This window comes from Pleurodeles waltl, chromosome 9, assembly GCF_031143425.1.
Source record: "Pleurodeles waltl isolate 20211129_DDA chromosome 9, aPleWal1.hap1.20221129, whole genome shotgun sequence".
Lineage (NCBI taxonomy): Eukaryota > Metazoa > Chordata > Amphibia > Caudata > Salamandridae > Pleurodeles > Pleurodeles waltl.
In genome coordinates, this window is record NC_090448.1 from 273,886,630 (window position 1) to 273,898,705 (window position 12,076).

A 12,076-nucleotide genomic window follows, 5' to 3' on the forward strand; every position below is an offset into this window, starting at 1 on the left:
TCCTGGCTGCCTGATACGAACATGAAGAGTGTCTGTCAGGCTGACCTTTGCTCAGCCTGACAGGCACTCTTCATGAGGGGTAACAGGTGGGGAGGCATGGCCCCTCTGCTCTAAAGGACAGGCCGCGGCTGGCTGCTAAGAGACTGTCAAAAAGCCTGCACAGTGAAGAATAAATGGCCACTGCAATCCAAGTGCATTCCAAAATAGTGGAATAGAAAGGATGGCAAACATTTCCTCACCTTGAAAACACACTCACACCCACAGCCCACTGGACAAAGTTGGGGTTAAGACTCCATTACTAGTAAATCAAGTGAAATAACATAATTCAATGGGCTTGGAAAGGAGATGATCTTTTTTTTGGGGGGGGGGGGGGGGGGGAGGGACTCTTATGTTAGAGGGGCATGCCTATGGATGCGTAGGCATGGCATTGTGGGTTCTCCTTGGTATGAATTTAATTGTACTATTTATGTGGTTACATTTCTAATCCTGCAACAACCAGTTGAGACTTCAGAGTTATGAACAGAAGAGGGCTTAACAAACGTACCACTGTGCAAAAAGCCAGTGACCTCTTGTAGAATGGAAATGCTAATAAGCATATCGTCATAAAGAATGGGTCAAACATCAGGGCCGGTTGGTCAAATGATGAACAGTGTGGGTGCTAATCCACTAAATACAAAATGGGACATATTTAAGAAATTAATTGAGACTGGGTAGAACCAGATCTTTTTTCTGGTGAACGTCTTTCCATCTAAATTAGGGACTTAACATTTTAAAAGGCATATCATATACACTTCTTATCGAAGACTTCTTGTAGTTTGCATGCTGGCAGGAGCAGAGAATAAAAACCTAGTTTATACAGAGTGGCTGTTTAAAAAAGCACTTTCAAGAGCACTACGAGTTATTTAGTCCAACAAACAGCCATAGAAAGCCTTTGTTAATGCCAAGCCAGACTAACAAACTTACAGTATATAAACTATTTAGCATTTTGCCAAATCTCAGAACCACATACACTACCTCTAGCTACATGCATACGTTGTCCTTTCCTTTGGACAAATACTTACACATTTTGTTCAACAGATGCAAAGACAAGATGCCAGTAGGTTGGCCTGTTTGTCAAACAAATGTTTAAACAACAGTATCAGGTTAACTTGTCTATAATACTTTTATCCTGCAAAAGCTATATGAAGGAAGCCACAAATTATTTCAATCTCCAGAGATTCTCCATGAAACAAATGTTCATTAGGAAGAGACACTCCAAGTAAATAACATGCACTTCTCCTATGCGTCTATGAGTGGAGCAAACTCTCAGTCAAACGTCCACAGAGATCGGGACTGGCTGGTAGTATTCACTACGATGCAGTATAAATTCACACTGATGATCAGATCCACCACAAGGCCACCGACGCCACTAATCCATCACAAAATGTAAATCTTAGGCTGACTGTTTCCCTTTCGAGACTGGCCTCACTCACACACTCTGAAACCAGACACTACTTTGCCCCGTAAAAATCCCAGTCACCCTGGGATTGAGAGTATTATAAACTCTGGTAACCCTTACTGCCACACCTATAGCACTGTCAGAGATGTCACACATAAATGTAAATATTACCCACTCGTATATAACACCTCCGCATAAAAGTCTCCACTCAACAAAATGCACACAATCATTCCCCCACTTACGGCATTTTGGATTTCCCATCGAGCACTGTGATACTTTCAGCTGCATTCATTTCTGGTATTCACACTTATAAGAGAGGGGTACAACAGTAACAATGCGAACATACATGAGTTTCTTTCATTTGATTTCTCATGTAGTTTCCAATGTTTGTAACTGTATACATTTGGTCATTTTCAGGGAAACATTGCCCCTTCAGCCACTGCCCACTCTGTGCATAGCTACTGTACATGTCATGAGTGTTAAGGTCAGGTCAATAAACCAAAATTGAATTTCACTTCACTGCCCTGTGCGAACGATCCCAACAAGAAGGCAAATGGTAACAGTGATACTGGCTATTCACAGCTGCTTGTATCAGTGTTATAATCTTCATCCAGTATACCTCTATAATGGAGAATGCCCATGGCATGACAGTGGTCTGCATTGGGTAAGTGGAATCTTGTACAATTGCCTAAGCCTTTGCCAAACAACGTATGTATTATCAAGTGTGACATACGTCCTTTGTAGGTAACTGAATTTTACTAGTTTGATTTTGTTTTTATTTCTGGAGACGTGGGCTGCATATGACACTATTTTGTCACCCAAATCACTTACCAATCATTCCTCCCTATGCAGCCCTAAATAAACTTCTAAGTGGCTCAGTTAAGGCCTCTATTAGTTTGGCACGTAAATGTGAGACTATTATGCTCCCTATTACCAATGATACTATATCCTCTAGTGAACCGTGTGGCTGCGGTTCAATGTTATCTTTGTGCCATGCAGACTTAACGACAATGACCAGTCTGAGCCCTAAAGGTCAGGAATTATCGAAACAGGATCTTGTACCTCCCCAATTTTAGCAGTTTGGTGGGAGGACGATTTAATGAAGCAGACACACAATGAGGATAGCACTTATCTGGACTGCAAATGAGATAAACACCTTTCTTACCAAGAGTCTTAAATATCAGATGCAACTCGTCTTCTACAGTTGAACCTGGAAAAAGTGGTCGCCCCGTTGCCATTTCGCAAAATATACAGCCTACGCCCCTGTGGAATTAGAATACAAAATTACTTATTAGTAAAAACACATTACTATGAACATAATACACTTTCTGTGTTTTTTTCATTAACAAAGGTGAACATCTGTAGAGCCCCCATCTTTTAATTCATGTGAGTGGGGATAGGGACGTGGTGTTGAGGGGTGTAGGAAAACAAATTGATTACTTACCAGTAGAAGTAGTTTTGCATCTTAAAGAGTTTTCTGGATTCACATGCTGTGCATTATTCCGCCATCTAGTGGTTGGGTCCAGGATTGTTTCTTTCTCTTTTGGTTTTCTGTGTGCATCGTCGACCACCATTTGGTTGCATGCCCATCCCCTATGGGATGTCAGACGGCACCCCAGATGTTCCTGTGCATACTAACCATCTTCAGATTTTTTGTTTCTTCTTTCTTTTGGGTTTACTTCCTCCTTGTTCTCTTCTTTCCTACTGGGTTGCATCTTCTCGTTTCCGGGGAGGTGGGTGTGTCGCATGTGAATCAAGAAAATCTTCAAGCTGCAAAACTAATCCTACTGGTAACGATTGCGTTTTGCAGCATGAACTCTTTTCTGGATTCACAAGCTGTGCATTAGATTATATAGCGGTATTTCTCCCTATGGGTTGGTTGGGATGAAATGAGGAAGTGTTAGCAAACAGGTGTTGTAGCACTTTGTGTTCCACCTGTGCCTCTTTGTTCATCTGAATGTCCACACAATAATGTTTTGCAAAGGTGTGATGATGCCAATGCTGCTGCACAGATTGTGTTTTTGGGTATGTTGGCTAGGAATGCTAGTGTTGTGCCCCTTTTCCTTGTTGAGTGGGCTCTTGGCACTGTGGGCAGCGTCATTCCTGTTCTAGAATAGCAAGTCTCTGTTACCAAAGTCCATCTTGAGATTGTTCCTTTAGTAACTGTTCTCCTTTACGAAACTTTTTGTTTCTTGCGATAGTATATTAAAGCCCTCTTTAAATCCAATGTATGCAAGGCTCTTTCTGTTTGTCTTCGGCTCTTTGAAGAAAGATGGTAGCTGAATATTTTGGCTGACATGAGAGTGGGTCACCACCTTGTGTAGAAACTGTGTGTTAGTTCTGAAGACTACCTTCTCATTGTGTGTCTGCAGGTATGGTTCCAGATTTGTTAGTGCTTGTAGCTTGTTCACTCTGAGTAATGATGTGATTCCAATTGGGAACGCTATCTTGTGTGTGAGTAATTTAAGATCTGCATTGTGATTTAAAATCCGTCTTAAGTTCTGTGATGCGCTGGTTCAAAGGCTTTGTCATTAATTGCATTAGCACAATGTTTAACACAATTTAACTGGAAATGATCTAGGTGGTGCAATTCTTTTGGCTACTTGCAAGAATCTCTTTATTACTGGTGATGTAAAAAAACTGTTCCCTGCACTCCCCCGGTATAGGCTACTATTGCTGTCAGGTGTACTTTTAAAGATGAGTAGGTTAACCCGTTTTGTAACGGTGAGGTAAGTCAATACAGTTTCCTGTTTCTTCCTTTTCTCAATTTTTGTGTTATTTGTGTACCAGAGAATGTACCTGCTCCTTTTTGTAGCATAAAACTTTCTGGTTGTAGCTTTCCTTGCTTCTTTAAGGATTTCCCTTGTCCTAGGCAGCAGTTGTAGATGCCCGAATTCTAAGTATTCATGAACCAGGCCGCTAGCCTGAGGGTTGCTGGCTTCAGGTGGTACACTCTTCCCCTCCTGCATTCTTAGCAAATCCTGATCTGCCTTGATTTTCAATCATTTGTCCCTTGTACACCACTATAAGGTCTGAGTACATGGTGTGTCTGGGCCACCGTGGAGCTAAAAGAATGAGGTTTGTACCTGGCTGTTTGTCTTTTTCTAGCACCTTCAGTATCATGGGAATCGGGGGAACAGCGTATGCAAATCTCCCTGTCCAGTTTATTGACCGGGCATTCCCTCTTGGCTGATGGTGTTGAAACCTAAAAGGTGAAGTGTTGGCATTTTGCTTTTTTGGCTGCTGTCAAGAGGTCTATTGTTAGTCTTCCTGAGACACTGAATATTTTCTCCAGTGTTTGTTTTAATTCCCACTAATGGGAGATGGTTTCTTATCTGCTCTGTCTGTCCGCCTCCATGTTCTGTATTCCTGGTAGGTGGACAGCTTGTAGAGTTAGTCTCCTTGCTATTGCCCATTTCCATATCTTTTGGGGTAGTTTGCTTAGGGTGGAACATTTCGTGTCTCCCCGTTTGTTGAGATAAAACATGGTTGTTGTGCTGTCCGTCTTTATTAGTACAGTTTTGCCTGACGTGTGATGGAAAGCCCTCAAGGCTAGGAACACTGTTTTCATTTCCAGGTAGTTGATGTGTTTCAGTGCATCTGTACTGTTCCACTGTCCCCATAACTTCAGGTTGCCTGTGAATGCTCCCCAACCTTTGTGGATCCGGGGATGCCTCTTTAATCTGGTCAAATATACTTGGGAGCATGGGAAAATATAGGTTCCTCTTATTCAATGGCATTAAGGTTTCAAGGAGAAAACGTGAATGTCCTTTCTCCTCCTCTAATTGGAGCCCATAAGTCTCTGCAACCCTCTTTATGTGGCGGTTGTAGAGGTTGTAGAGGCCTCAAAGAATAATTGTCTACACCTTCTTCTGGGGACTCAGTGTCCAGATCGTACCAGGATTCTTCCTCAAAGCCTGCTGTTCACTTCAGCCTCCTTAAATTCACGTAACTCTTCCTGCTTCTCTTCATGAGGTTCTGGTGTTGCTGGGGCCTCCAAGGCAGGTAGTCCTTGGGCATGGTGGACGTTGAAGGCTTGGTCGGGATCTGAACATTCTTGAAGAAGTCGAACAACTTCTTCCTCTGCAGGAGTGTGGCCATTTCGGCCTTGAGGCTTCTCTTCTTTCTTTCAACCTCAAGTGTTTTTTTTGGCGTCAGCCTCTTCTTCGGCATCAAAAGATCTACTGTCTCTGGAGCCTTGGTCTTTCCTCTTGCTTCCTCTTAAGCGGATTAAGTCGTTGGCGGGTTTTGACGGTGTTTTGCCTCCATCGCTATCCCACGGTCGGGATCCTTGGGCTTAGGTTGACGAATGTTTTGGCGCCAGACTGTCTTGTGGAACTTACTGTCTGAGGGTTTTGGGTCAGATCCGCTCTGTGGTTTTATAACCTTAGGCTTCTTTTCGGTGTCCTTCTCTGCCCTTTTTGCTGCTTGTCTCTTTTGGGCATCGACCTCACAGATAGCGACATCCAATTCCCCTCTATGCTCTGTCTCAGCGTCTTCAAAGTTCTCCTCGTCGCTGCACAGGCCGAGGTCCTTCAGCAAAACCTGTGTCTTTTGAGTGCTGGCCATGGTGGAGTGGTGTTCCAGCCTCGCTCTTCGGCTTACCTTTAGTGTTTGGTACGATCAAAGCACAGGCCTCGCAGTTCTTGACTCGGTGATCCTTCAGGAGTTTGTAGACCTCATGGGGGTCTCTGTGGGCAAACCTGTGGTGGCAATTGGGGTAGAAGGGGATATTTTCCATGATCCCTACCTTCTCTGACCACGTGGCTGGTACCAATGGGATCCTTGTTGGGTGGAGAGAAAAGGGTCCCATTCTCTCCTGTAATCTCTCTCGCGGTCTATGTTGAAGCGGTTGGTTTTCTTCCAAATACTTCTGATTTTTTTTTTTTTTTTAAACTTTCAGAGCTCATCCATTCCTTCCACACTTAATGGTGGAAAAAAAGAAACAGAAGATGGCAGCTATGCACAGGAACATCGGGGGCATCATCTGAAGTCACAGAGGGAATAGACATACCACCAAATGTGATCAACGACATCCAGAAAAAAAAAAAGATAAGAAGAAAAAGAAACAATTCTGGACCCAACTACTAGATGGTGGAATAATGCACCGCATGTGAATCCAGAAAAGGATTAATGCTGCAAAGCACTGAAATGTAAGTACTTTATTCCATGAAGGTTGTTCTATTATTCACCACAAAAGTGAAAAACAAATAACTAAAAATATATAGCTCTGCAATGCAAATATCTTTCATTATTCTATGCCTTTGTGGAAAAATGCACAGATAATGTCAAATACAGCATGTAAAATTCAGGGATTTTTTCCTAGATGGCTTAAAGCTACACTGAGGCAATGTCTTACATCCTGATGTATAAAGACTCACACATATCTGGAGAAACAACCAACTGTGCTTCAACCCATCATTAGTTCTCTCTGTTAGTAAATCCAGAACAAGACTATTACATGTTGTGACTGGATTAACTTAAATAAATTGGCTTCTTATATTTCTACACTTTTCCAGTTTCAAAGTAGTGTACATAAATTTCAGGCGCTCTACTTCCATGTAATTACTGAGGAATAGTCAAACCTCAATGTACAGTTTGTTTAGTTCTGATGTTCTACAGGGTTTTCTACAACTAATGGACGATCTTAAACTGTCTTGATCTCCTAAACATCCTCTCCCTACAAGAATCTTCAGAGACCTCTTAAAGTCAGAACGTAGGCCTCCTAAACCTATTCTTAATGCATTTTTGCAATCAGGAGTGGATCCAACGGAGTTTAAACTCTCAGCTGTTACTCTACAGCAGAAGAAATTGTACTTGGATTCAAAAGTCCTGTCTAACCACAGCCATATATCGAAGATGCCCTGCGTGGTTAAGATACTGGAGACCACAACCTTATCATCAGACTTCTGCTTCCGTTTAGTACAATAATTTGCTGCACCCTCTCCAAGTGGGCTTTCATCCCAGCGGTAGTAGAGATTCTAACACTCCACAATCTACAATGATATGCAGATGTCAATCTTCTTGCTACACTGATTCTTTCAGACCTTTCATTGACCTTCAACACGGTCCATCATTAGGTGTTGCTAGATTATTATGGTATGGAAGGTCACACCTAGTCTTTACAAATTTGTGTCTAAAAAGGCATTCTGAATTACAGCTAGAAATATTTCTTCTGTATTCCGCTTGCTATCCTGAAGGCTCCTCCAAGAGTCACTACTGTTGCCTCTACATTTCAATCTACATACGGCCTTATTGATTCATTCATTGGGTTTGTATATGTATGCTGATGACATGTGCAACACTTTAAAATTTCACTAAAGATCCTGAAGCTGTAGCCATTCAACTTTACTCTTGTCACTAGACTGAAACCATTGGGGAGACACTTAATAGGCAGCCTCAAATAAAAATACCAATATAGTTCCTGCATGGACATCTGTAACAGCTAAGTTAGGATGAGTTCAGTCCTTCACACTTGGATATCCAAGTATGCTGCAGTAAGCATTATTTTGTGGGTGATTTGGAGGAAGGGTGAATGGTGCTATGGAGCAATCAGGTTGGCTTTGATATAATTTGTGATAAGGATTAAAGGAGATCAGCTCACATGCACTATTAGCAGTGAAAAGTTGAGAGAATGCAATGGGATGCAAAACAGTCATGCTTAGAGACATTTTCCTTTTCTGTTTTGGTCACTGAAAAGAAGGGGACTGTAAGATCTCTAGTTCTAAGCAAAAACAGGGCAGTGGTGGCTGTCTCCCTCTGTCTTGACGAGCAGTGTGCAAGATTCTAGTGGCTGACAAATATTTGCTTGATAGACAATGGAAAGCTATTTGTATAGAAGAATGGGGCTACTCCTCATTCTTGATTGATGTGTTCCTAAGCAGCTGTTATGGGATTATGATGCAAGATAATTAAGATGTTTATGGTGTTCCTGGTGTCAAGAACAGTATGTACAACCATTGCCTACTCTGTTCTCAAGTATGTCTGCTCCTAGACTCAGACGGATGTTTTCCGTAGACTTTTATAGTTACCTGATGTACTACTGTATGGTGTTTTAATTGAGTATAGTGCCTTTAATGTGTATAGCACAATTATCTTGTGACATATACCAGGACATACAGAATGGCTTGGACTCTCAATACCATCTTTTCTCATTCACTCATCCCAATATAAATGCACCACAGATCCAAATGGGAGAATATCTTTTGGGTCAAAGTATTTAGTAGACATACAACAAAGTTACAGCAGTCATTCCTACAGATATTATTGGAGCCTATATCTAGGTTTAGTAGGGAATGCTATCTTGTAAGTAGTTAGAATTTGCTTACAATAATTGTGTTTTAATTAAATGTTATTAAATTGGTGTAGGAGTTTTGTTTCACATCTATCAAGCAATGCAAGTAGCTACTCTTGACCATTCCTTGACCCCATCTGTTGCAAAATGAAGAAGAACCAGACATTCCATTGAGTCAGAGCAAAAATACAATATGAGTAAAAGCAAAAACTCCAACTAACGGATTCAAACAATGACTAAGATGAAAGCTGCCTGTGGATGATGCATTTATAGACGTAAAATGCCCAAAAATATACATTGCAGAGCAGATGAGAGGACACCATTATACATAGCGTAAGTTGTAAAATAACGGATAATACAAACTGGGGAATCAAAAGAGAATGCCAACCAATGAAATGAAGCTAAGATATCAGACCAGATAAGGTACAACTTTAGAATGATAAAGAGGGAGAGAAAACAAAAAAGTCTAAGGCCCATATTACAAGTGGCAGAGTTTCACTTGGAGTGATAATTCAGGGTGACATTTCCTCATTTCACAATTAGAATTATCTTTTTGCCCAGAAGCATCATAGACCCAATTCATATGGGTTCTAGAATTGAAGAAAAAACAAATCACAATAAAGGATCTCTATCTCCAAGTAAGTGCTGTTATTTCTTTCTTCTGGTAGGAAAAAGTGTAATCTGTGGATTTCAGTGTGTGAACAGTGTCTGGAATCAAGAATTCCTGCTCTTCGGTATGCCAAGACCAAAATTCACTTAACTCATAATGCTGGCCTTAGAAGGTAGAGACAACTGAGGAGAGGTACTAATAACATTAGTTTTAAAGAAGCAAAACAGGGACACGAGATAGCAAGTGGAAATTACACTAATTTCAGGTAGTCACAGGTGTTTACTACTTCTTACAAGAAGAATGGGGCATCTGCACTATTTAAAGCTATTTAAAGAACCAGAATACTGCCTTCTGTATGCTGTGTGTGTAAGGCTGAATGACAGATTGATAGTGACAACAACACTGACGCCTAGGAGATATGGCTTATTTATTAAATGCTGTGGATACAGATACATGGCTTCTGTTGCGCTCTTTGTCCACACTGACATCCTTAAGAGTATGTTTAATTTCTCTGTGAGACAAAGAGAAGCCTCATGGAATCTAATGCCACATCCAATTTCCAGGCCCAGCAACAGAAGGAAATAGCTATTCCAGAATCCACTTGGATATGAGAGGTCTTAAACGGCTATTAACTATCTTCAAACTCTTTTGTCTGGTACAGCGATGATTGAAGCGGACTGCATTTATTAAAAATCCCCCAGGAAGGTCTGATGCTTCCACAGGAATGAATTCATGGGACAGCTGAGGCACAAGAATGTCAATAGGAAAAATGGGTACTACTTTTGGACCAAAGGAGGAAATAAATGATGGCTGAGTAGATAGCAGATGCTATGAGTATTCACTACAGTGGCAGAAGCTCTTCGAAACTGGCTTCCTTTACGTGTTGTGCATCCAGTACAACCCAGACAACACCGATATAATTCAAATCTGCATTTCCTTCTTGACTGCAGAAGTAATTAACATCAAAATTAAAAACACACTATTTGTTGTCACCCAAGCACATGAAATTGATGTTAAATTCTTTGTTTTGAAAAGTGGTAGTAGCATTAACTGGGAAAATCTTCAACTGGATCCAAGCAATCAGTGGCCAGTCCCAGAGCATCTACAGCTGTGCTAACTGAAACATACACTGACTTCCCATTGACCACTTGCCTTCAATATGGGCTTCAAACAAAGGGCCATATTGAAACGATATTTTGTGCACAAAGGAAATTGAATCTTTGGTTTCAGATAAATGTGTGGGGTGGAATACTTAATTTTCAAAAACGTGTTTAAGGATAGTCCTCCTTATTGACGTGACACTGTATTTGAATATACTAGAGCTGATGCTAATATCCAAACAACTGGGCCTTACCAAAATAACTCATTTACTTCTAAATTACTATAGGCTCTTCACCTGCCTCCCCTATGCTGATGCATATTATCAGGCAAGCTTTCCCCTTCAGATTCTTGATGGCATTTGATATATGCATATTCTTCTTTTATTTATAATTTACCACTGAAAAAAATGAATATGGATAACTAGTTGACTTCAAGAAACCTTTCAGTATTAGTTAAGGATTTTTTTTTTTTCTATTAATGGATTTGGGTAGTCAGATTTAAATCCTTTTCTGGCTAGAACTGAAGAAAAGTACAAAAAAACCTCATACTTTATGAGGGCCTTGGATTCCTCTGTTGCTCCTCGCATTACCACATTTTCAGGTAGCTACATAAGTATCTTGTTCAGGTCATGTGATGAACTGACAAGTGATGGGTTCCTCAATAATGGAGTTGTAGGCAGTTGCAGTAAAGAAGATCATAGATCTGTTGGTCAAGTCATCTTAAATGAGAGTACCTTATATCTCACTACACAGGCACCATCTAACAGAAGACATGGCCTAGAAAAAAACTGAATCTCAATTTTATAAACAATCCTTGGCACTAAACAGATGACACTTTTTGTTATCATTAGAACAGCAACACTGGCTATCTTGTTTTATTATTGTGACCCATGACCACCACCCCTTCACGGTCGCAGACAAAAACACATCCAAATTTTAACTCTATGTAGGTTTGTTCACATCAGTAAAAATCTGCACACATAACAACAATTCACAGATGTAGTGCACTATATTACTTTTATTACAAAATTAACATAAAGTCAACAATGTAAATACAAACAAAATACTTTATCCCCATCACTCTACTTTCATAATATACTCTCCTGAAAAACAACCTTACGTGATTCATCCTACGAACATCAGTTTGTCTCCAATCCCAATAACCTGATCACTTTAAAAGAGAGGGGCAGAAGAAGAGACCCATTTACCCTCTCAAATCAGGTCACAATAGATTTATAAATACACTGACAATGTTCTGGTAGCTGTACACATGTTTGCCAAGTCCTTCAGGACAGTATTCTTGAATCTTTTTTAACCAGCTGCCTTTAACAAATAATCCATTTAAAAAGTAATTTCTATTATGATATGCTATAAATGGAAACAAATCAAGACTGTGAATTTGTTCAAGAATTGACAAAGCTATAATAACCAAGAGTTCACAGAATGTAGCTTCTCAATCCTTAATACTTTGTAGCTGCTTGTCTGCAATTTTATCAACCAGTGTGCACTCTGCCCCTAAATCACTTAAGACTGCGGCTTAACAAATATCACCTTCTACATCTATCACCAAATAGTATCCACAGCTCAAGTGTCCTTAGGCCACAGTAATCTTTCTACATTATCAACTCTGAATA

General features: G+C 40.5%; 1 protein-coding gene across 8 annotated transcripts in view; it reads right to left on the bottom strand.

The window, feature by feature from the left end:
• Positions 1–12,076, bottom strand: part of LOC138259164 (cyclin-dependent kinase 17-like) — a 521,155-nt gene that overhangs the window by 98,709 nt on the left and 410,370 nt on the right. For all 8 annotated transcript variants that reach the window (XM_069206701.1, XM_069206696.1, XM_069206702.1 and 5 more), the window contains one exon: positions 2,604–2,701. In XM_069206701.1, coding sequence (XP_069062802.1) covers positions 2,604–2,701 — 98 coding nt within the window. The remainder of the gene's footprint in view (positions 1–2,603; positions 2,702–12,076) is intronic.